The sequence below is a fragment of the Pinus tabuliformis genome, chromosome X (genome assembly GCF_031772625.1).
Source record: "Pinus tabuliformis cultivar Carrire ecotype Pingquan chromosome X, CPIR1, whole genome shotgun sequence".
NCBI classification, from domain to species: Eukaryota; Viridiplantae; Streptophyta; class Pinopsida; order Pinales; family Pinaceae; genus Pinus; species Pinus tabuliformis.
Genome location: NC_142308.1, coordinates 546783667 through 546809613, shown reverse-complemented (window position 1 = coordinate 546809613; position 25947 = coordinate 546783667). Strand labels below are relative to the sequence as shown.

Here is a 25947-nt window from a genome sequence, read left to right as displayed (position 1 = left end):
AAGAATTTTACCCAAATCTGAAGAAGATCTTTGATAGCTGTAGTTGATGCAAACACTGAATTACTTTGGCTCACCAAGATCTGCTCTTCAGGATTCTCTCTCTCACAATCCTTCTCTAGTCTCTCTAACTCTCTCTTTCTCATGTTCATCCTCTTCTTTCAAGGAGGTATGCTTTGCTTTAGCAACTCATGCCATCAAGAGGGAGTACGCATGCCTTAGTAATTTATGCCATCAAGAGGGAGTACGCATGCCTTAGTAATTTAAGCCATTAAGGAGAAGTGTAACATATGCATTAAAGAGGTGTAAGAGGAATTTTTTATGATGAGTCATTAAAGTGTTTAAGAGAGTGTAAGAGGTGCGTAAGAGCATTTAAGAGAGAGAGGAAGAGAGAGTAACATATCACTGAAGGAGAGAGTTCGATTCACCATCAAGGAGAGAGAGATGTGAAGTGGCATGATTTAGTGCCGAGTAAGAGAGGTGACATGGAATTTCATTTTAATAATAATATTATAGTATCATAAAGATAATAATAATAATTTTAAATATATATTGATGATTAAATGGAAATTAAACAATTGAGATTGATTAGGATAAGTTAAGCGATTTTCCATCATATATATATGATTACCAATTGAAACAAGGTTACACATTTTGGAAAGTTATGGTCGCAATGATAGACATGAATTTCTATTTTTAGAAAGTCACTCTAGAATAGTCATAATGAAATTTTGTTCAAGGAAATTCATCCCTTAGCTGCCAATTTTTGACACCTACAAATATAATTCTCCTTTCCTCTGCTTTGGAGATGCTACAGTGACATTTGGAATCACTAGTCTTGATATGATTAGGGATTAACCTTAACAAAATAAGGTATGGTCTTCAATGCTTAAATGAACATATGCTTCTTCTATAAAAGGTATGCTTCCTTGCTACTTTTATAGATAAGATAATAAGATAATATAGTTTTATTAATGTCCAACAAAAGATCACAAAAGTAGGTCAATGAGACTTAAAGTGTGCATTCAGGAATTTAAAGTACAATTTGGGAGTGCAAAGCAACTTCTATTAAGATGCAAAATTAGAAGATCTATGTTTATAACTAACCGTGAAAGACCTAGCTAGTAAATCTAATAAAGCTAATACAAAAACATGGGAAGTGAAGTACAGGACCCAGGTACTTAAAGAGATATGGATAAGCTAGAGTAATGAAAGCAAAAAGTACTCAATATTGATCTAGAGAGGATGATGATGTAAAGAAATGTCGAAATTGGTTGTTGAGGATGAGTTTGGGGATTGAAAGGCAATTGGCCCTGTTACCCACCAAAAGTGGGTGACCCCATAGGAGTTTTTTTCTCCTAGAATTGTCTTTAGTCAGCAGCCAACAACCCTTGACAACCCTTGAGCCAGTCATATGTCCCCTCGCCCATTTGTCAAGAGCATATGTTTGAAGGTAGGCCATCCAATCCTAAATTGGGTGCTTATGTTTGTTTTTCCTTGGGCACTTTGGGCATGGATTATTGGGCGATTTGGAAGAAGGACGGGTTTTGACTATAGTCTTGTTCCCTCACCTTAATTGGGGGGTTAATCCTATATCCTAGTCTTGTGGGATCTCCCTATTGGCCTATAGCTTTAGGAAGGGTACTACTTGGGAAACCCCAATTTTGAAAACGCGGTCCCATTTTCTTTTCACCGCCCTCTACATATTACAAGCTCGATTTCATCATCTTCCCTCTCTAGGTCCACATGACCGCTAGGTGCACAAGGCACTAGTACATCCCCTCCCCTTGTCCACATGTTTGGGTCGACCTTGGAAATGTTGCCTCGAAGGTTGATGTAGCGAAAAAAGGTTAAAAGCATATCATGGCCACAAGCAAGAAACAAAAGAAAAAAATATTATAAAACACAAACGATGGTTGGGACATTATATTAGCGCGTGGAAAAAGGCCAAAACATGAGCTCTACCCCTTCATTATGGCCATCACCCTGGTTCCTAGGGCCCCATGAGTGCCCTCACATCATTAAGGAACCCATGCACATCCCAACACCTGGTGGGTGATGAACTGCCCCACCTTAAGGGGGTAATAACTGCTTATATCATACACAACATGCTCTCATCTCCTGGTTCCCGAGCAGTTATATAAAGAAAAAAATTAAGAAAAGGCAAAAGGTGAATGAAGAAGGGTGGAAAAACAAAGGCTAGGGTAACTCATGTATCCATGATTGCTCCCTCCTACATCTATACACCTAAATATGTGGACATCCCTCATCATTACCATCCTTGAACCCATGGCATTTGGCTTTGAGACCCTTGTGTCCCTATCCACCTCATCATTATTCACATGAACCCTATCAATTGAAGGATGTACCTTGGACATGTCTTTCCCCTTAGGGGATGGGAACACCTAATAGGGTTGTTTATTAGCCACTCCTACCTAGGGAGGTAACACTATTACATGCTTAAAGCCCAAAATTTGGAAGGGAAGCCCATTATGAAGTCTCATTTGTGCCCTTGATTAACAAGCTTGGTTCACTTAGATGCACTAATGAATTCTTGTACATGATGGCGAGGAAGCATATTGGATCTTATATGTAATTGGAAGGTGGTTTCATCATGGGCTAGGCAACTTAACCAGGGCCCAAGTGTTAATTTTTTATTACGGCTATATTGTTCTTTGCTTTAGATAATTTCATTTCTTCATTTACACATTAAATTCACCCCATAACATCATATCATTATTCATATTTACAACATTATTTAGCAACATATGCAATTATATAGAAAGAACAACATCATCATTAATGCAGCAGAACATAAAGGAGCTATAGAAGAAAAACATTCAGACATAGAGACACTAGGATTGGTCGGAGACTAGGGAAAAACCCACTACGGGGAAAACCCTTTAAAATTATTCTTCTTATTAGATTGTCATTGAATGATTCAACAAAAGAGAGTACAATGATCCATATCAACAACCATAGACCTATCTAGCAAAATCAACTAAACACTATCCATGAGATGAACCCGACAATGCTAATAATCCAAAACCTTGATTCAGAAGCCTGCGATCAACTGTCACTATCTGCGGTCAACTGCTGAACTTTGCGGTCAACTGGAGAAATCTTCGGTCAACTGAAAATTCAAACCCTAGGTCTTAACCGCATGCAAAGAGTGATGTGCATGCCGCTGAAACCCTCCAACTGCACACACTCACTCAGGAGCTAGTCGGGAGTGCGCTCCCTTTAAAAAGAAACGCTCCTTGGTTTTTTGGGAGCAATTAGGGGAGTGGTTGCTCCTTGACTAGTCCCCTATGCTCCGAGAGTGATTGTTAAGAGGGGGAGCGGTCAGGGAGCGATTGCTCCCCCTCTTAAAAAGCGCTCTCGTCCGGCGCCGAAAAAGAAGGCCACGCAACCGAGAGAGAGGGGCGACGATCGATGATGGAGAGGGAGAGGAAATGGAGGGAAAGGGGAGGGGGAAAGGATAAAAGGAGTCAGGACCCTCTCCCCTCCCATTATTCACTTCATCCATTGGAGAACAAGAGAGTTTGGAGCTTGGAGAGAGGAGCTTGAGGAGCTTGTAAGGGGAGATTGGAGCTTGGGATTGAAGGCCACAGAGGTAGGATCTACTGTAATATCCCTTATCAAGAATATACCTCAAACACAAGCAAACTCCAACCAGAGATGGACTGGGAGGGCATTTTCCAGATATGTTGCCTCTAAAAAGAGGAAGAGATCCGGAGGCTACCTGGCCCTTTCCAGACTCTGTCTAAGAGTATAATAGAAACACACAAGTGGTATAATAGCCGAGAATGCTCAAATAGGTACAAATAATAATGATACGATATATATCAAATAAACCATAAGCAGATACACAAGAAATGCAGAGAGAATGCTAAGCCATTTTATTATACTGAGTAATAAAATGAGTACAGGAGGTGATAAGGAAGATGGCACCTCTACTTGCACTAGGCAAGTGAAGAAATACGCTCAGAATAGCGAAGGAATGGCCCCTCTCTGATTTGCGTCCAAGTTGCTGGGAAACTGCTATGTTGTTGCTGCTGCTAGAAATCAAATGACGATTTGGGGCTTCTCCCTTCCTCAAAAAAAGCTGAATCTCTGGAATCAGACTCTACTCAAGAAACCCAAAAAAACCCAGAAAGGTCTCCCAGAATGGCTGACCTTTGAAAATCACCCCCTTGGGGTTCTGCGCAGTCTCTCAGTGCTCTGCGCTGCCATTGAATGCAACCCTCCAGAAATATGCCTGAAACCCCTGCCAAAAACTCTCCAATTGCAAGGGCTGATCCCCTGCTCTACCTCCCAGCACCAAACCAGAACTGTGTCCCTCTCTCAGTGCTGCGCAGTCCTCCAGAACTGCATCCCTCTCTCAGTGTTGCGCAGTCCTCCAAAATGCTGATAAACTGCTGCTGAAATGCTGAAGTATCTATTGCTGAAATGCCAATGGAAATACCTTGCCCGAGCAGGCACTCGAAGTCCCCCGGGGCTAAGGGTGAGATCTCCGAACGGAGACACTCAATGCACTAAACAGTGTTGCAGACTAGCTAAACAACCAGCGTGCTCAAAAGTCGAAACGACTAGCTCAAAATGCACATAATTGAATGATCAAAATGAGGGGGATCCTCTCTCTTTTATAGCTTCTGCCTCTCTCAATCCCAATGCTCACCTTCTCCTGCGTGATTCCCCTTTTGCCACGTGTTCCTCCCCTCCTGTGCAGTCCCTCCATGTGTCTGCGTGGGCTCCATTTCTGCGTCCCCCTTTTGGCCCCCTTGGGTCTCCCTTTAAGTCACAACGTTGTGCTACTAGGAAGTGACTTTTATTCTAAAAGTGAGTTATGTCCCCCTCTCACTTTTTTATTTACAAAATAACTATAGAAGGCAAATTTTGGCAAAATTGAATATTCCAATTAGCTGGGGCTAATTAGGAATATTACAGTCTCCCTCGGCAAAATGTTGCTTGTCCTCAAGCAACTGAAGTGATGGATGCTGTAAGATCTTCTCATTATCCCAAATGGCATCCTCATCCGGCAAATTCTTCCACCTCACCAAGAATTCCCGGACCGTCCTGCTCCGCAGCTGCGTCTCCCTGGTATCAATGATAGCCTCCGGCTGCAATACCAAATGCCCCTCATTATCCATAGGTGGTAGCTCATCTGTCACTATTACCTACTGCCCCAATGCCTTTTTCAGGCATGATACATGAAAAATGTTATGAATCTTGTTGCCTTGGGGCAGCTCCAACTCATATGCAACCTGTCCAATCTTGCGTATCACCCTGTATGGCCCATAAAAGTAGGGCTTGAGCTTTTCAGCCCCCTTCTGCTTCAGTGATGATTGTCGGTATGGCTATAATCGTAGGTAGACCATGTCCCCCACCTCAAACTGCCTCTCTACCCGACCCCTGTCGGCATACAGCTTCTGCTAGTTCTGCGTTGTAGCCATGTTATCCTTGAGAGCTCGGAGGATACCCTGACTCTCTTGGATCTAAATCTTGGCTCTAGGAGCCCTGCTGTCACCAAACATCACGTCAACAAAAGATAAAGGATGATACCCATATAAGGCATAGAATGGTGACATACCAATGGATATGTGATGTGAAGTATTGTAGCAATACTCGCCCAGATGCAGCGACTTCAGCCATGCTCGCTGTTGCCCACTGACATAGTTACGCAAGTAGCCCTCCAGCCACTTGTTAACTATCTCTGTCTGCCCATCCGTCTGTGGGTGATAACTGGTACTTGGAGTCAACTCTGTCCCCACCAATCGGAAAAGCTCCTGCCAAAACCCACCCATGAAACGACTATCCCTGTCACTGACGATGGTCTTAGGAAGACCATGTAGCCTAAAGATCTCCCTGAAGAACAGCTCGGCCACTTGTGCTGCTGTGTAGTGTGCGGATATAGCAAAGAGATGCATGTGCTTTGTCAGTTGGTCAACGATGACAAAGATACAATCCTTGCCCTGTACCGTGGGCAATCTTGTGATGAAGTCCATCGAAATGCTCTCCCATTTTCCCTCCGGAATGGGTAGCGGCTGCAATAAACCCGCGGGATGGCTCATCTCTCCCTTGTTCCACTGGTGAACATCGCACTCCCTGATATGCCGGAGTACGTCCTCCTTGAGGCCCTTCCAGGAGAACCTCTCTCTAATGGCCCTGTAGGTTTTGGTAAACCCCTGATGGCCTGCCAATGGTGAATCATATGATGCCTGGAGTATCTTCTTCTTGAGCTGAGACCCCTCAGTCAAGAAGATCCGATCCCTGTAATAGATGATCTCATCGATCACCCTGAACCTGTCATCTGCCACCTGCCCGTCCAGAATCTCACATGCAAACCTGTCCTTGGAGTACTCTACTAAGAGTCGAGCCCTCTAGTCTGTATCCAAGCTCATAAGAGACAACGTGGCTGGTCTACGTGAAAGGGCATCTGCTACCACATTGTTCTTACCCTTGACATACTCAATGTCAAAATCATATGCTTGGATCTTACTGATCCACTTCTGCTGCCTCTCCTGCAACTGCTTCTGCTCCAAAAAGAACTTGAGGCTGTTGTGATCAGTCCTCACCCTGAACCTGTTCCCCGCCAAATATTGCCGGTACTTAGCCAATACATGCATGATGGCCAGCATCTCCTTGTTGTATATAGAAAACAACCTGTCATGCGGAAGGAGCTTCCGGCTCTCAAAGGCTATAGGGTGACCTCCCTGCATCAATACTGCGCCGATCCCCTCTCCCGACGCATCACACTCCAAAACAAATGGTTGCGTAAAATCTGGCAATGCAAGCACTGGGCAGCTGCTCATAACCTCCTTGAGCCTGTCAAAGGCTCGCTGCGCTGTATCCGACCAACTGAATGCCCCCTTCCTCGTCAAATCTGTTAGGGGTGCAGCAAGCTGTGAGAAACCTTTGACGAACTTCCGGTAGTAAGTACAAATGCCAATGAATCCTCGAAGTTCCGTCACGTTTCTTGGCTCCGACCAATCTCTGATGGCCCTAATCTTCTCCTCGTGGACCCTCACTCCGTCCACTCCAATGATGTGTCCCAAGTATAACATCTCCGTCAACCCGAACTCACATTTGGAGAGCTTGGCATAGAACTGCTGCTCCTCCAAGATGCGTAATACTGTCTCAATATGCTGGAGATGCTCCTCCCACGTCCTGCTGTAAATGAGTATATCATCAAAGAACACCAACACAAATTTCCTCAAGTGACTACGGAAGATGTGATTCATGCAAGACTGGAATGTGGTTGGGGCGTTGGTTAGCCCAAAGGGCATCACAAAAAACTCAAAGTGCCCATAGTGACATCTGAAGAAGGTCTTGGGAATGTCTTGCTCCCTCACATGAATCTGATGGTACCCTGATCTCAAATCAATCTTTGAGAAGAACCGTGCTCCTCTCAACTCATCCATCAACTCATCGATCCTGGGTATGGGGTACCTGTTCTTCAGTGTCCTCTTGTTCAGGGCCTTGTAGTCAATGCACATCCTCAATGTACCGTCCTTCTTCTTCACCAACACCACAGAAGAAGCAAAAGGACTCGTGCTCGGTCGGATGTGCCCAAGAGCCAGCAACTCCTGAATGGCCCGCTCTATCTTGTCCTGATAGGCCTTGGGATGCCTATAGGGGGTAGTAATCACTGCCTGTATGCCCTGCTCAAGCTCAATAGTGTGCTCAAACCCCCGGTCCGGTGGTTGACCCGGCGGAATCTCCCCAAATACTATGGCATACCGGTCAAGGATGGACTGTATCTCCGGGTGCACCGTCTGCCCTGTAGTCCCTGCCTCTGATGCACGCAGCTGAAGACTGCCTCCATCCGATGAGCTGAAACAGTCTGAGGCGGATACGTATGCTGTCCCCATATCTTCTCATGCCTCCTTATCTTCTCATCATCCCACTCCATCTCTAGGGTCTTCCAATCTGTCATGACCTTCCCTAGAGTGATGAGCCATTGAACACCCAGTATCATGTTGGTGTCCGGAATATCGACCACGAAAAAGTGGTCAGTCAATGTGTAGGTGCCCATCGTCACTGAAAGCTCTGGAACATATCAAGCACATGTCATGGTTTGATCTCCTGGGACCAAGACTGAAAACCCATCGAAGCTCTCTGTCTAGACTCTATATGCCTCTTCACTCAACCATCTGTGTATCGATGAAGTTGTGGGTCACCCCACTGTCAACCAAAACTGACACTCGCTGGCCACGTACCGTCCCTCGTACACGTAGCGTCAAATACTTGGGAACTCCTCGCAATGCGGCAAGGGCCCCTCCGGTGGGTGCAAAAGATGCACCACCTGCTGCTGGCGGTGGAGGTGGCAAAGGTCCCTATCCATCATGGCTATCTCCTGCCTCCACACCATCCTCGTTATCCTTTTCTCCACTGCTCTCGGAGAAAACCTCAACGAAATGTGCCTTGCCAGCAGCGCATCTATGTCCTGGTGCCCATGGCTCTTGACATGTGAAGCACAACCGCTTCTTCTTCAGCTCCCTCTTGACATCATCGTCCATCTGCACTCGTCCTGGATTCCCCTTTGGAGATGGAATCCTCACATCCTTCCCCTTAGACTGGAAAGTCTGTCTCTGGGGGTAAGGTGTCCAGGTCCTGGGTCCTGCTGATAACATCCTGAAGGGTGGTCGGTCTAGCGGATTTGACTAGACCCTGAAGTGGCTCTGCTAACCCCTCAACATACATATAGATCCTCCGTGTCGTGGATAGATCTGGCACCATCACTGAGACCCTCAAGAAATCTGCAATGTAGGTCTCTAGGCTCCCTGTCTGTTTGAGCCTTGTCAGCTCAACAAAATGCTGCTCTGGATCCCTCCGATCAAATCGCTCCATCAATCTCCTAGTGTAACCATCCCATGAAACCACCAATCCTGGGCCTCACCATCCAAATGCAATGTCGCCACCTTGATGGCCTCTATCTCCAACATCTGGTTAAGCTGGAAATAAATGTCTAGCTTCTCCACCCAAGACCTTGCCGAACTGTTTGATGAGCCATCAAACGTAGGCAAGTGGAATCTACTCGCTGCACGGTGGGTGTCACCATCATGATAATGTCGGTACCCTCTATGATGGTCGCGGGGTCTACTATCCCGCTGGAGCTGAACAAAATCACGGAATGAGAGGGCTTCCCTGAACTCCTGCCCATAGGCCTGGTACTCTACAAAATAATCACCCATGTGTCCAGGCTCTGCCTCCTGCTGGGCTACGACCCTCGTGTTTGTTCCTAAGAAAGTGGGCATGGTAGAGCGTGTAGGGGCATGTGAGGCCACCTGCTGCGCAATATCACGCTGCTTTGGAAAATGGTGGGATGCACCTGATCCCTCACCAACCTGGAAAACCCGTGGGCTCTCATGTTGTTTGGCCTCTACTGCCGTGAATCTCTGCCCCATCACCTCAATCTGCCTCGACAGATCCTGCACTGATTTGAGGAGCATATCCGCAAATCTCTTCCCGTCATCATCTGCCATTGGAGCCTCCCGCTCTGCGTCCACCACTGGCTCCCTCTTTTCTGCGTCCACCATAGGCTCCTCCTGTTCTGCGTCCATTACCGGAACACAGTCTCCCTCTCCGTAGGAATTCTCCAACCTACGCCCAGTGTCTTTGTATCTCCGACCTCTGTAACAGATATAGGGTTTCTCCCTCGGTGTCATAGATTGCTAGCTCCACAGGCTGAGCCAGATCTATGCTTTGATACCACTGTAATATCCCTTATCAAGAATATACCTCAAACACAAGCAAACTCCAACCAGAGATGGACTGGGAGGGCATTTACCAGATATGTCACCTCTAAAAAGAGGACGAGATCCAGAGGCTACCTGGCCCTTTCCAGACTTTGTCTAAGAGTATAATAGAAACACACAAGTGGTATAATAGCCGAGAATGCTCAAAGAGATACAAATAACAATGATACGATATATATCAAATAAACCATAAGCAGATACACAAGAAATGCAGAGAGAATGCTAAGCCATTTTATTATACTGAGTAATAAAATGAGTACAGGAGGTGATCAGGAAGATGGCACCTCTACTTGCACTAGGCAAGTGAAGAAATACACTCAGAATAGCGAAGGAATGGCCCCTCTCTGATCTGCGTCCAAGCTGCTGGGAAACTGCTATGCTGCTACTACTGCTAGAAATCAAATGAGGATTTGGGGCTGCTTCCCTCCTCAAAAAACGTTGAAACTCTGGAATCAGACTCTACTCAAGAAACCCAAAAAAACCCAGAAAGCTCCTGGAATGGCTGACCTTTGAAAATCACCCCCTTGGGGTTCTGCGCAGTCTCTTAGTGCTCTGCGCTGCCACTAAATGCAACCCTCCAGAAATATGCCTGAAACTCATGCCATAAACTTTCCAACTGTTAGCGCTTGAATTTGGCCTCAGGCTGAAAAAGACAAAATCCAAGGCAACATCAAACCACTTAGCTTCGTAGCTAGCCCTACGGGGACAGGAGAGGGCTCTCTCCGGGTCTATCTCGGCAAAAAGTCTTCAAAGGGCTGAGATGACCAATAAAGAACACTGATTTTAGGCTAGTAAACTGATGGGGAAAGTTTGATTTTAAATTTTTAGGGTTTTGTTGGAAAACTGAGCACGACAATTTTGGGTGCGGGGATGAGACAATTTTTGCAGAGGTCTTTTTGGGGCAAGGTAGGAGATTGTCTTGATGCCTTTGAAATAAGTGAATGGATGGATATGACCGGTGAGGAGCTAAGGAGAGCAAGAAACCATCGAGAGTTCTCCTTAAACAGATGAAAACATTGATATTAAGCAAACTTAAAGGCAGAGCATAGAAACCATGAATTCTACCTTAACACTTCATTTACTTAATTTGCAGAAGAGAATAGTAAGAAAATGATGCACATAACAAACTTACAAGTACATGAGAGAAACACACCATCAACACAAATAACCACAGGAATCCCAAATAGTGCTGCAAAACCCTGGTCTTTCCTTTGCCAAAATTGCAGAGATACAAAGTGTAAAACAGTCTAAGCTTATCCCTCAAGAGTCCAACCATGAAAATGACTAAGAAAATACATAATATAGGCAAGCTAACACATTCCCTTGCCTCTAGGGGTCGAGCTCATCATCCTAGGAGCTGTTTCAACCAATTCTAAACAAAGCACTACAATCTAGGCAATCAAAACAACTTGCCTCTATAAGCTAGGAAACCAATTCATTCATTAATTTTTGCTATTTTATGAATGAATCTTCTAGAATAGGTAAAAAAGTGTCATGTCAACATAAAATTACATCAATTACATCAAGGAGGATGAAAAATCCCACCAAAAAGTCAAAACTGGTCAAATGCTGCGTTTTCCTGAGCTGAAGGTGCAAAACTGGCAAATTTCCCTGATGCGTAGCGCGCCATTTCTCAACGCGTAGCGCGCCTTTCAGCCCACTTTTGGGGCACTTCCCGACATCCAAATGAGGCACAAGTGGGCTTGTTGGAAAGGTTTGGATGTCTACTTTCCAGCCCAAGTGGAATTTCTCAATTTGGTGGCCATTTGCCCCTCCAAAAATGCAATCTCCCAAGACTGCTTCCTGTGTGTCCAAAAAGTGGCAGAAAGTCATTTTTTGCTTGTTTTTTGACCTTTTGAGGGCCCAAACCTCAATGAAATGTCTTGGCAGTGGCTGAGCAAGTGTAATTTGTCATGACAAATCCAAAAATGCTGAGTTTTTGTGAAATGGACCTCCCCAACTTAAGGGTAGCGTGCGGTGCGCTACGCGTTGAGCCAAAACCCTGATGCGTAGCGCGACTTTCAGATGCTTTTTGGAGGCCTTCCCGGTGTCCAAATTGGGTGCAGGATAGCTCGTTGGAAAGGTCTTTGAGTCTACTTTCCAACACAACTGGAATTTTTCAATTTGGAGTTCATTTTCCCTGTCAAAAATCAAATCTCCCAAGACTGGTCAAAATGTGCCAAATGAGGCTGCCTCAAGGCAGAGTGCTGTTGTAGTCAACTTTTGAATGCCTTCCTCAACTCCAAATTGAGCTCATGATAGCTCATTGGAAAGCTCTTTGTGTCTAGTTATCATTTGACTCATCAAGAAAGTCATTTGGCCAACCAAGCTAGGGGAAAACTTGATTTTCCCAAGGTCACTTCAGAGGTGCATTCATTTCTCCTGAGGCAACGGTATTTTTGACATTTCTCTAAAACCATGACACCTGTGTAAAAAGTGAAGGAGGTTTTCCTTCTTTGGCATGTTGTGGACAAAAACCTCTCTCAGTTTTCCAAAATTCATCTTTGATTGCTCTGAAACATCTTTTGAGTAAAACTTATCCCGATGTGTGAAACAAGGAACTTTGTGGAAATGGAGCGCAATGAAGGGGATGAGGGGCTTGTAAATTCTTAAGGAAATTTTTGGGAGTGGGGAAGGATGTTCTGAAGCAGGGGAAAGTGGAATCTCAGAAATCCAGTGAGGGGAAGGGGTCCAAAAGGGCAAAACGCAGGTCCAACCTAGAAAATTGCCAAGTTGTAGCAAGAAACTAGGGTTTGTGCGAAAACGAGGAATTTGGGGGATTTCAGTGATGGGAAGCATTTGATAAGGTACATGAAGGATAGGGGAAGGTGTATGAACATCTGGATACAAGTTTTGCTAATGATTTGACCATCCAAGAGAGATTGCCTTCAAAACCCTAGGAGAGGGAAATGAACTTACCTAGGCGCAACTGAAGCATGAACAAGATGTAAAATGACTCATTAGACATTGACATGATAATGACAACCCTATGAATGATGATAGACTCAGCAGAATGATGACATGGATTGGCATTTGGGCAATTTTGAAAGGAGTGAAAGCAAACCCTAGACCTAATGCCTAGTGACCAAATTTTGCTTGAAGACTCACTGAAATGACAAAATTTGACCTTGACACTTCAAAATCACTTTGTAAGAGCATATTTGATCACTGGAGGAAGGCTGGAAAGACTGACACTAACACCAACTGCAAGGGCTGATCCCCTGCTCTACCTCCCAGCACCAAACCAGAACTGCGTCCCTCTCAGTGATGCGCAGTCCTCCAGAACTGCATCCCTCTCTCAGTGCTGCACAGTCCTCCAAAATGCTGATAAACTGCTGCTGAAATGCCAATGGAAATACCTTGCTCGAGCAGGCACTCAAAGTCCCCCGGGGCTAAGGGTGAGATCTTCGAACAGAGACACTTAATGCACTAAACAGTGTTGCAGACTAGCTAAACAACCAGCGTGCTTAGAATTCGAAACAACTAGCTCAAAATGCACATAACTGAATGATCAAAATGAGGGGGCTCCTCTCTCTTTTATAGCTTTTGCCTCTCTCAATCCCAATGCTCACCTTCTCCTGCGTGATTCCCCTTTTGCCACGTGTTCCTCCCCTCCTGCGCAGTCCCTCCATGTGTCTACGTGGGCTCCATTTCTGCGTCCCCCTTTTGGCCCCCTTGGGTCTCCCTTTAAGTCACAACGTTGTGCTACTAGGAAGTGACTTTTATTCTAAAAGTGAGTTATGTTCCTCTTTCTCACTTTTTTATTTACAAAATAACTATAGGAGGCAAAATTTGGCAAAATCGAATATTCCAATTAGCTAGGGCTAATTAGGAATATTACAGATCTACACTCTAATCTAGCATTTATTTTTTTATGTTCATTGCTAAAAAAAAAAAATCTCTATTTCCCATTCCCATTCCCATTCCTCCATTTTTTTGCAGACTCAAAACTTTAAAGTTCAAACATCATGGTTATATGGCTTGGCATTTTCTTCTTCTTGGTTCATTTTTTGGTTATTATGGTGTTGGAGAGTAGAAGGAGGGTTGATCATGATGAAGAAGAGGATGAAGAAGTGGGTTATATTGGATTTGATGAGAACCCCGAAGAGGAGTACCTTGGTGAGGAGGAAGAGAGTGAACATGATGAGGCCCACAAAAACTAAACAAGACCAAACCCCATTGTGGAAATATGTTTCTAGGCTTGAAGGAGGGAAAGGGGCTGGAAGTGACGGAACCACTAAATTTGCATGATCCCATTGTAACAGAACTTACACAGGTTCATACACCCATGCCAGAAGGCACCTCTCTGGGAAAAGGCCATGGGATGAAGATAAACCAATAGGAATCAAAACTTGTGCAAGTGTGTCATCAACAGATAGAGCCAAATACATAAGGGAAGAGGAGGAAGCCGAATACAAATCCAAAAGATCAAAAGGTTTTTTTAAACATAGCTCACAATCACATCAACATGCACAAAGAACTCCTTCAACATCCTCCCATGGCAGTGGATATGGAGGCACAGGAACAAACATCTCTTTAAGGCATAGAACCATATTAGATTTCCTTGACGAAGGGTGTAGGAATGAGGTGGATTAAAAAATTTACCAGTTTCTCTATGCATGTGGGATACCATTCAATGTTCTTCGCTCACCTTATTGGCATGAAATGGTTTCTGCCATATATGATGCCCCTAAAGGATACAAGAACCCTGGGTATGACAAGGCTAGAACCGTTGGACTTGATCATGAAAAAGCAAAAATATCACATTGTTCGAGTAGAATGACAAATTCTTGGATTGAGCATGGGGTGTCCATTGTATCTGATGGATGGACAAATGTAAAAGGTAAGCCATTGATAAGTGTTCTTGCTGTGTCTGTTAGTGGTGCCATCTTTCTTTCAGCATATGATTACTCAGAGAAGTTCAAGGCCAATATCAACATTGCAGAACCATTACTTGAAACAATTGAACTTATTGGGCCATACAATGTCATCCAAGTCATCACTGATAATGCTACTAATTGTTAGGCAACGAGAGTAATTATTGAGGATAAATACCCCAACATATTTTGGTCTGGGTGTTTGGTTCACACAATGAACCTTTTGATGCATGATATTATTAAGAACAAAAACCAACAATGCAAATGGATTGGTGATTTGTATAAGAGAGGCAAACAAATGATAAAATTTATTACAAATCATAGCAATACCTATGGTCTTTTCCGCAGTCACTCAAGATTGGAGCTGTTGAAGATTGCGAAGACTAGACTTGCTAGCTATTACCTCACCTTCAGGTGCCTTTTGAAGGTAAGAGAGTCATTGGCTAGCATGGTATCAAGTCCACACTGGCAGGTATTAAAGGACAGGGCTACAAATGCAACTGACAAGCAAGGTTTTGAACAGGTGGAGGAGACCGCTCTTGATGGTCTATTTTGGGCACGTGTGAGGCAAGTATTGGAATTCACCAAGCCCATTTATAACATGATTCGTTTTGCAGATATAGATAAACCAGTGATTAGGGAGGTGTATGAGCAGATGGATACCATGTTGGGGCAAATAAAAGATATTGTTCAGAAAGATGATCCCAACTTGTATACACTAATTCACAATTGTGTGTGTACACGGTGGAATAAACTTAATGTTCCACTACATGCCTTGGCGTATATCCTTATGCCAAAATACTACTCTCCATCTTGGTTGGGCCAACCTGCACCTGGGGTTGGGGTTAGGGTCAAACCCCATACAGATCCAAAGGTCAATGTTATCAGAACCGAACTGGTGACTGAACCGAAAAACTTTGTGGGCCGGGAACCGACCGAAGCCAGACCGAAACTGGTAAAAAACCGGTTTACCAAAAACACAAAAAATCATATTTTAAAGAAAAACATATATATTCATGTGCATCCATATGAGTCCAAAACCATTTATACACAAATATGCAAAAATTCTCATTTATACAACAAGTAATAGTGCATATAACCAAAATAACGCTTAGTGGAAAACATCGCTGAACCAAAAAACATCAAGAAGCAGGCTCTAAAAGGCCTTTATAGTCCAAAATAATATGATAGTATGATACTACAGTCTACAATACTACAACTAAGCCTACAAGTGCTAATTGTCAATGTCATCATTAGAATCATCATCTTGATCATCCTCATTTGAAGAATGAGTGGCATCCAAGTCTTCAATCATAAGCCTATATTGGGATCGAGATCTTGTCGTGGCAGAGGGAGCAACGCTGAATCCTCAGCGCGAGGAGAAGCTGGTGGGACGTAGTTTTTTGCAAGTTGTTTTGCTGGGTAGAAAGACTTCAAAAGAGAAGGAAGAAGCACGGTTGAGGGAATTTTTCCTCATAAGACTTCCTGCTAAGAAGTCCGTTTTCTTATTGGCTGAGCAGCAACAGTAAGAACCAGAGAGGAGATTTTCGACTTTTGTGGCGTTGATGGCAACCAGTGGCTTGCGGGATCAGGATAGATTGGATGGAGCATGCCCTCAAAACATGTCGACATTGTGGTGGATGTGCTTGCAGATGCAAATCCATTGAAGAAGTACCAAGCTGAAATGGCGAAGGCAAAAATAATGATCCTCGACGGAGTGAAGGATCATGTGGTTTGTGACATCGCTAGCAGAGGGACTGCTAAGGAGATGTGGGATGCATTGTCTATGTTGTATTAGGGATCTTCCGAGCAGCGGAAGATCTACTTGGAGCAGACGCTGAGATCTGCTTAGATGCAGAAGGGGGAGCATGTGGATCCATTCCTCACGAAGCTTTAGGAGACCGTGATGAGTTATTTGCTGTGGGGTCTACACCTCAAGAGTCAAATTTGGTTAGACTGACCCTCAATTCTATCCTAGATGAATGGAAAGTCTTTGTCCAGAGTATCCTAGGCAGGGTAACTTTGCCGAATTGGGATGAGATGTGGGCAGCTCTCAAGTAAGAGAAGCTGAGAAGAGACTTGGTCAAGTGTAAGCTTAACGGAAGCAGCAACGGTGGGTCGAAGCCCAAGGAGGAGGATAATGCATCCCTTGCATCGAAGGGACAACAGGAGCAACGGAGACATAAGAAGGACGTCTCGAAGATAAAGTGCTTCAGGTGTGGTGAGATGGGTCACTATGCAACTCAGTGTCCTCTCAGGAAGAGGGACAAGAATGAGAAGCACGATCTGAAGGTTGCACTCGCGAAGATCGAGGAGTTCGCCATGACAACCGAGATACCTCCAGGAGGGAGATGGGTTGATTTGGAGCTATAGTTCGAAAGAGCTACAGATAGGCAGGATCCTTGAGGAGCCCACCTCTTGGATCAATTCCTTGCTACGGGAGCCCATATCAGAAATAGTAGGATGGACTAGTGTCGGATGGTGCCAAGGAGTGTCAGAGAGACAGTGCAGTGGCTAGGAGTGCCAAAGACTGAGCAGCGCAAAGCAAAGTTGGCAGCAGTATAGATGGCACAGAGCAGTAGTCAGCAATAATGCAGTAAATTTAGAGGGTTAGTGTAGAGACTAGCAACAGTGAGGCTCCAACATTCATGTGGTATCATACTGAACACAGTTAGTTCAATAATTTGGGATGTTTTTTCCGTTGGTGATGGAGTAGCAGTTTACAGTGCAGTGGCAGTGTCGACAACAACACGGATGCAGAATTTCAGAGGGAGTTGCAGTACAGATGCAGTGTTGATAGTGGCAGGGTTAGTAGCAGTACAGATGCAACATTTGCACAGTGGTTGGTGGACAACATGTCAGACATCAGTTGCGGAGAGGGAGATGTTATAGAACAGGGTGATGCTTCAGTGGGAGGCATTGCTAGAGCACATTCCTCGCAAAGAGGGAGTGTTGATTTCTGGTAGCATCGGATGTGCTCTAAGTCTCAAATTTTGCAGGGATGCTTGGCCACATGTATTTCAAAGAACCCAGAAAGCGTTTTGGGAACTTCCACCCAGAAATAGTTTTATTAAAATAATTAACTATTCTTAAAGGGGCCCTAAGTCTAAACTTAGGAAAATAAAATAATTAAAGGGTATTAATATAAACTGTGGGTGTAACTTCTAGAAGAAGACGAGGATCAAGTAGTAATGATCTTAGCCATTGTTTAACTTCTAATCTGGGCCGTTGAATGTCAACAAGGAGATTATTTAAGGAGGCTTGAGGGTCACTTGGAAAAACAAATAGAGAGTTTAGAAGTTCGATTTTCTAAAGTAGAGCAGAGGAGCTGCCGGGAGATTTTCGATAGTGGGCTATTGTAGTGAGGGGCAAGGATAGTTGGGTTGGAGTATCTTCTCCAGGACCCAAGATAAGCAGCAGTGAGGCAGAGAGACACTAGGAGGAGGCAATGCAGGCCTAGAAGGGATTGACATCGGGCCAGAAGGGCCCACGCAGAGCTTGACGCTGAGCAAGGAGGGCTCACGTAGAAGTAGCGTAGTCTTCCAGCAGAAGTCCGAGTTTGCTGAGGGAGTTGACATTTCTGAGCTGGGAGGGCTGGAAACTGCTCCAGAGGGCAAATGTTTCCCAGTTGAGCTGATGCAGAGCCTTTTGAGGCTGACTCAGGGCCTACGCAGGGCCAACACAGAGATACTAGGGACAATTGGTTAAGCTGCGGGAACAGCGGGGACTTGCCGAGTAGAGTGAGGTAATCTCACTAAGTTTTTCTGCCAGTTTATTTTCTCTGTAACTGGATTGTATTCAGAAACAATTGCATAATAATAAAATCCCCCAGAGCTGCTGCACTGGTTTTCCCGCATTGGGTTTCTCCAGGGACATTTGTCCAAAAAAATACTGTGTCACTTGTGGATTTTTCTCTATTGTTCTGTACTTGTTTTGGGCAAATTATTTAATTGGTGTAGGTTGCAGTGTGTTAGCTTCGATATATGCTGTAGGAAGCAATAAATAATTTGTTTCAATTATTAACAAATAGGAGAAGTTTAATCAGTTGCTGCAGTCGTACATTTGGATGGGATTCTTGAATTTTCACACAGGATTGGTCGGAGACCAGGGCAAAACCCAATACGGGGAAAACCCTTTCAAATTCTTCTTCTTATTAGATTGTCATTGAATGATTCAGCAAAAGAGAGTACAATGATCCACATCAACAACCATAGACCTATCTGGCAAAATCAACTAAACAATATCCATGAGATGAACCCAACAATGATAATAATCCAAAACCTTGATTCAGAAGCCTGCAGTCAACTATCACTGTTTGCAGTCAACTGCCAAACTCTACGGTCAATTGGCGAAATCTTTGGTCAATTGAAAATTCAAACCCTAGGTCTCAATCACACGGAGAGAGTGATGTGCATGCAGCTGAAACCCTCCAACCGCATGCATGAGCCTGCGTGCCTGTGGTTGTGACCAAAAATTGCCTGTTATAAGCTTGCGTTTGTGACCCAAAACCCTAGACACATGTGCGAGCTAATCTTCGCGAACTGTCTCAACCTGTGTGAACCAAAACCAAAGAAGAGAATAGAAGAATGCTTCATGATGATGTTCAAATGAGGTTGAGGTCACTTGTATTTATAGACTTCCAAGGGTGTCCAATTTGCTTTAGGGCTGACTGGATCAAATATGCACATGTCGACTTTAATTCAAAAATGCACTTTCCCTTGTCCAAATTGAGCGCTTCAATAGTCAAAATTGGTCCTCTCAAAAAGAGGAATCTTGTCCCATGGTTGGAATTTGTCACTGAGCCGCCAAATTAACACCAAGCCCACTAGAGGATCATATTGACATTTATAGGGGATGCGTTGAGAGCCATGGGACTCCATCATGTGTCTGAGCATCATCTCATGCCATGGGCATTCTCAACACCTTCAGTAGTTTTTTCATTGCCCCACATTATTCGCAAGATGATGCACTTGGAACAACATGACCCAACCAACTTAGCATGGTCAGGGTAGCTGATCCAAGGCACAGAGGAGGTTTGTCTCACCCTTGAGGAGTGGGAGGGAATGCACCATCATCAGAGCCCTCATTTGGAGCATTGTATAGGATTTTTTTTCATTTGGAGACCCATGAGACCAACAGATGTGCCCCAAACCCACTATGGGGCCCCACATGATGACTTGCATGGAAAACTAGGGGCCATGCCCTAATTAATCTTTATTGGTACCTTCTCTCTCATCATAGCACTTAGAGGACTCAACATGGCCCTCCAACGACTCTTCTTCATCATGATGTCATTAATTCGGCTTACTTATGAACGACTATTTCATAACTTGTGACAACTAGTTGGTCGGCTTGTGACCAAGGCTTGTTCTTGCACATTATTTTATAATTTTGGGGGCTCATTAGGCTAATTCGATTAGGAGAGACTCATATAAATATAAAAGAGTCTCATTTGTGAGAACTCATCATCATCACTTGGGATTTTCAACCCTCTTAGGCAACTTCGCACTTTTTCTCTTGGATCTTTTGGAGTATCTTGGATGCACTATGATATTTGGAGCTGATTTTTGATGTTGTCTTGGAGCTACTTCTTGAATGTGGATGGATATGTTGCATGACTATTTTGTAAGTGCTCTTGTTGATGAAATCTTTTTTTGCAAATTGTCTAATGTACGCAATCGCTGCAACTAGAGTAAATGCTATTGTGCCCTAATTTCGTTGAAGATAATTTTGAAAGCTATTTGGTTGGCTCTTGCATATGTTATTCATGGTATAGCATGCAATGAATGTTCCTAGTGATGAAATGTTATTTTTCTTCATGAAATTCCATATTCTAATAGTAGGTAATTGTTGAAAGGTGTTAGCTAGGGCATCATCTTTTGACCTCCTTTTGGACAAATTTGGCTTATATAACTTATTTAGGACTCCATAAACCCAAGGAAGAAGGCACTGGCCTAAGCCGTTTGGGGATCAACTTCTCTTTCCTCCTTTTCTCCTCCCAAAATTTTCAACCTCTTTTCCTAGGACGACTAGCTAGGGCATCAAGCGAAATCTATTAGAGAGTGAATTTCCACATTCCGCTTGGACAAGACCCTTCTTTGAGGTTTTGTCTAGAGGATCTCCAATTTTGGTGGATTTCTCACAGTTATCCATCCATAAATTCTTGTGCCCTAGGTGTGCCCTAGAAGGGAAACCTAGCTTGTATTTCCTTGGATAGGTGGCTTTCTTGAGGGTTGTATGAGCATAGTATTCGTTGGAATAAATCTCAAGAAACCCTTTCTCCTCCCTTGCCTTGACCTAGTGAGTACCTTGGAAGCATTTCTTCCCACGATTATTCATAAAACCCTAGGTCTAGCGCAAGTTTTTCTTAGGTCTTTCAAAGAGAGCGAAGAGCCTTTTGGAAGTGTCAAATCATCACCTAAAGCTTCTTTGAGAGTTCCTACCTCATCTCCTAGAGTCTTGATCTTAGGCATACCTACTATTATCATAATATCTAAAACCTTAGGTCTTGATCTCTTCATCTTAAAACTTTTCTTGGAGAGTGTGTTAACTTTCTTGAAGCATTAAGCGATTGTTGTGTCTCTTCTTGTATGGGCTTGGCAGAATCACTTCATTAATCTATCCATCCTAAGTGATTCCCTTCTTACCGGGACTCCTCCCATTGGTGAAAGTCCGTAAAGAGCAGGGGACCTTGACTGAGGTGACAATGGTCATTGTCCCATTGTTGTGATTTAATCTAGTAGTTGTCCCTTAGGTTTCCCTTCCTTGGGGCCTTCCTAGATTGTGTGGTAACAAGCCCATTCAAGTTATAGTCTAATACATGATGATATGACCACGAATAAATACCAACTCTATCAGGGTGCTGATTCGTTCCTGCAGAATGAGAGAATAAATAGCTATTCCTGAAGTGATGTGTTACATATCTCCCTGATAGATTGCTGTGTCACATATTTTCTTAATCCTGACTTTCATGGGTGCATAAATTACAGAATTACATCAAGATCCTGGCATACTTTTATCATAGGCTGCGCTCCATCACTGGATATTGTAATTGTTTTCTGTAATTGAGTCTTACAAACCAAGTACCTAATGTTTCTTCTAATTATTTACCTTGTACTGATGTTAGGAAATTGGGTGAGTCCATCAAGTTCAGTTTCTTTTTTGTTTGCAAAGACAACTAAAACATTTTAAAGTGATGAAGAAATGGGAAAATTTTGTTGAGATTGACTGTCAAAGAAATGGAGAAAATCTAAATATTCGTGCCATAGATGAGTGCCTAAGAAAACATTTATATAATGGAAATGATTATTTTTATGATTTTGAATTCAAGGTTACACACAATAGTGGCTTCTCGTTTCGTAACTTCCAGCCTTCTAGGAGTCATTAGTTTTTAAAAGATATCTACTTAAGCGATTCTTTGCCATGCCTTTTCATTTGTGTTGGAAAAGATTTTGAAAGAAAGATATATTTTCCCGTAAAAACCTAGCATTTTCATTCTCCTTTTGTAGGTCAACCTGCACGTACCGTTGGCTGGCGAGACCCTGGTTTCACACACACAAGTATGTTGAAGGATTTATGGCCAAACGCCAAGTAAGTCTTCTTTGCAGTAGCATTGCAAATGTAATTTGCAGAAATCATCTTGACGATTGTTGTAAAAGTTGAACCTTAAAATTTTGCGGGGCACTCCTTTCTATTTCAGTGCAATTCTAAACTTTTCAAAGGATAGGAAAGCATTAAACATAAATCTTAAATCTAAATTATGTGAATCCTTAACTGATTGATGTGGTTGTCCTAGTGTTGCTACTAATTTCAACAATAATGGTACAGATACTACTACAAGATTGGACATAGGCTAGTCAATGGGTCATACATTTGGGGGCAACTGAATTATTTTAAAGCGTCTCCATATCCTGGCCAGGACTCTTTGCAACGTGTAATCATTTTTGGTGACATGGGGAAAGTGAGCTCCTTTGTTATTATCTGCAATTTTTTTCCTGCGCTCTTGTCTGAAAGATATATGCAATGTTGTTTTTATTTTAATTCTGCTTAGAAGTTTCCGATCAAGAATCTCTAATGTTTTATTTGGTAGTTGAGTCCTTCTAACAAAAGGGAAGAGGCATTTTTTTAAATATACTGACCAACGGAAATGTTAAGCATTGAAGCATATTTCATCAGCTAATTCCTTGCTTCCAGGCAGAGCGTGACGGTTCTAATGCATATAGCAACTACCAACCAGGCACTCTAAATACTACTGATCGTCTCATAGAGGACTTGGAAAATATTGACATAGTGTTTCATATTGGAGATTTATCTTATGCAAATGGCTACCTGTCACAATGGGATCAGTTCACAGCACAAGTGGAGCCTATTGCTTCACATGTTCCATACATGGTAGCCAGGTATTACTATTGTTAAATTTTATACTCCAAGTGTTCTACTTTCCATGTTTTTTTCTTTTATATTTCTAAGAAAATTTCAAAACATTGTTGAGATATTCTTATGGAGTTTTCGAAGTTCTAACTAGTACTGTTCTTTTGTAGTGGAAACCATGAGCGTGATTGGCCTAATTCAAGTTCATTTTATAAGAACACAGATTCAGGTGGAGAATGTGGTGTGCCAGCTAAAACCACATTTCATCTGCCAACAACTAATGATGCTAAGATATGGTATGCATGAGTGCATTCTGTTGCAAAAGTCTGTAGTGGCTTCATGACCTTGAATTTGAATTAGTTATCTGCTAAAGTTTTTCATTTTTTCTTATGGGTGGCTCATGAATGAAATATATGCTTGCTCTGTGCCCATATCTTTCTGCTCCTGATTCATAGCTTCAAATTTTTTCTCTTCTGGTGACTGTCCTTGCACTTTTCTTACCAACCATGTGTGTGATTGTTCCCTGTGAGTTGGGTTGCCTCTGAGTTTCTCTCATAATTTTTTGTAAAACTGGAAAATCCCTTTGCACATGACCATGTTTTGTAATCTATTTGCTGCTTCCATTCAGACCCTTCATTTTGTGGGATGATTGATTCTGGTATGGGTTTAGTTAAATCCAAATAAGCATCAAAACTTGCATAAGTGATCTCCCTGATTATTTCTGAATATTTTAAGTACTTTCCCAGTAGATTTCCTATACTTTCAAAAAAGCTCTTCATTCAAGAACTCTAAGGGTAGGGAGTAAAGTCGTACATGGACTGTTCCAATGAGTAATCATCTGGATGAGATTAAAAAACCACATTACAAAGTCACTTACAGAGTCGTGCTGTATTAAAGAAAAATGGTTCTCCCTCAAAACAAATTCTCCTATTTGCTTGAAAAGACCACAAAGGAGAAACCTTTCACACAGCATTTAATATCTACACTCTCTTGGGTTATCCATGTTGCCACTACCCGCATTTGAAGTTGCTGTTTGGTATGCCATGTTACTACCCAAATTGTATCTGTGTGATAAAAGCCCCAATCCACAATGTACAACCTGATGGGATCCTTTTAGGAAGGTCACTCGCTGTCACCTCAATGACCTATCCTCTCACTTTGGGCCAGCTCTTCTCCGACTCAAGGGGGGCTTCCCTACTAGAATCACTAAGGCATAGTCAAAACAGTACAAGGTGATGTCAGTGGTAGCCTCAACAAAACATTTTTTTGGAGAGTTTTTAGGGTTTTTTGAAAAAATTAGAAAAATCGTGGAGGGATATGAAGATCAGTGCTAATATCCTTTTAGGGCTATGGAGTCAAGAGGAATCAAGTGGCAAGATGAGATCAAGATGAAAACCTTCTTAGGTCAGTTATCCTGTGTTTTGTGGATTAGGGCAAGAGGTTAAAATCTGATAGCTAAATTAACCTCTCTGCTAATAAAGGAAAATCATGAAATCATGGCCCCACTAGAAGGGATCTCTCAAGGGGGAAAGCCTTCAACCACAAGATCGACCATGGCACAGAATAGAATTAAAACCCTTACTAAGAAACTTTAGAATATGGAATAGCAAGAAGGATTAAAACTTACCCCAAACCAACAAAGGAGAGCATGTGAGAAGAGCCTCTAGACGTCCTCCCTCCAAGTGACAAAGTTTCCCTTCAAATGGATTGACCTTAGTAGCCTTGTGGTAGTCTTGAGTAATCACAATAATGCCTTTAATGATGTAGAAGAAATAACCAAGAAAGAATAGCTTCTAAGTCAAAAAAATTCACCACATAGATAAGCCCTTAAAACAAAAAATGCTTCATTAAAGATATATCCTTTAACTACCAAGAAGGGCAGTGCCCTCAGAATCCAACCATGAGTACAAATGAGGAAGCTCTCCTCTGTTTATAGAGTGAGATCTAACTTCCTTTACAATAAAATATCAAAATTTGATTTAATTGCTTAGATCTATCTAATGTTAGTTTTTGTAGCATCGGGTGTGAGATCTAACTTCCTTTACAATAAAATATCAAAATTTGATTTAATTGCTTAGATCCATCTAATGTTAGTTTTTGTAGCATCGGGTGTGTTCTAGCCACAAAATTTGGTGGAGAGGCTAGAATACATGAGATTTCAAAAACCCATAAATTGTTTCTGGAAATTCCGCCTAGAAGTATCTCAATTAGATTATTAACCATTTTTAAAATATTTCCTAAGTCTAAACTTAGAGAATATGGTTAATTAATCAACATTAATTGAGATAAGGAGAATGATCTAGAAACTCACATAGATCGATCTAGAGATGATCCTAGCCATCGATTATGTTTTAATCTTGGTCGTTGGTGCTCCAACAGTGGATTATAAGAGGAGGTCGATGTGGTGATGGAGAATACACTTGAGTAGTTCGATTTCTTGGCAGATCGATTTCCAGAGTAGCAACAGTCAGTTGTCGGAGAGAGCCAGAGATCGAAGCAGTGAGTGAGGGGTAGGGACAGTGATCCGGAGAAAGTTTTTCAGATCCAGAGAGGTAGCAACAAGAGGGTTGAGTTATCCTAGTGAGGCAGCGCAGTAGCTTCAGAGAGGCAGTTTGATTTGCTAGAGAGAAAATTGTTCTTGGATGCAGAGGCCGGGCAGAGGTTCCAGAGGGTCGAAGAGACGAATTTCTCGGCAGCAGAAGGTAGAACACCTTCATCAAAGACCAGTTAGAGGCTAGATGTCATAGTGACTGTGTAGTCCAACGCAGGGGGTGACGCAAAAGCTTTAGGAGGCCGAGTTTTCTAGAGGCAAGTTGTGCCAGGATTGCTTGTGGAGGAAGGGTAAATTCCCTTCAATAATTTTGCCTAGATTTTCTTGCTGTGGATTGCCAATTTTAGGCATCCATATTGTACTCAGATTTTCGCTGCTACATAATAATAAA

General features: G+C 42.9%; 1 protein-coding gene across 3 annotated transcripts in view; it reads left to right on the top strand.

The window, feature by feature from the left end:
* LOC149141164 (nucleotide pyrophosphatase/phosphodiesterase-like) overlaps positions 1-25947 on the top strand; it is a 78959-nt gene that overhangs the window by 38194 nt on the left and 14818 nt on the right. For all 3 annotated transcript variants that reach the window (XM_089447662.1, XM_089447659.1, XM_089447661.1), the window contains exons 8-11: positions 22144-22225; positions 22463-22595; positions 22829-23034; positions 23176-23301. In XM_089447662.1, coding sequence (XP_089303788.1) covers positions 22144-22225; positions 22463-22595; positions 22829-23034; positions 23176-23301 — 547 coding nt within the window. The remainder of the gene's footprint in view (positions 1-22143; positions 22226-22462; positions 22596-22828; positions 23035-23175; positions 23302-25947) is intronic.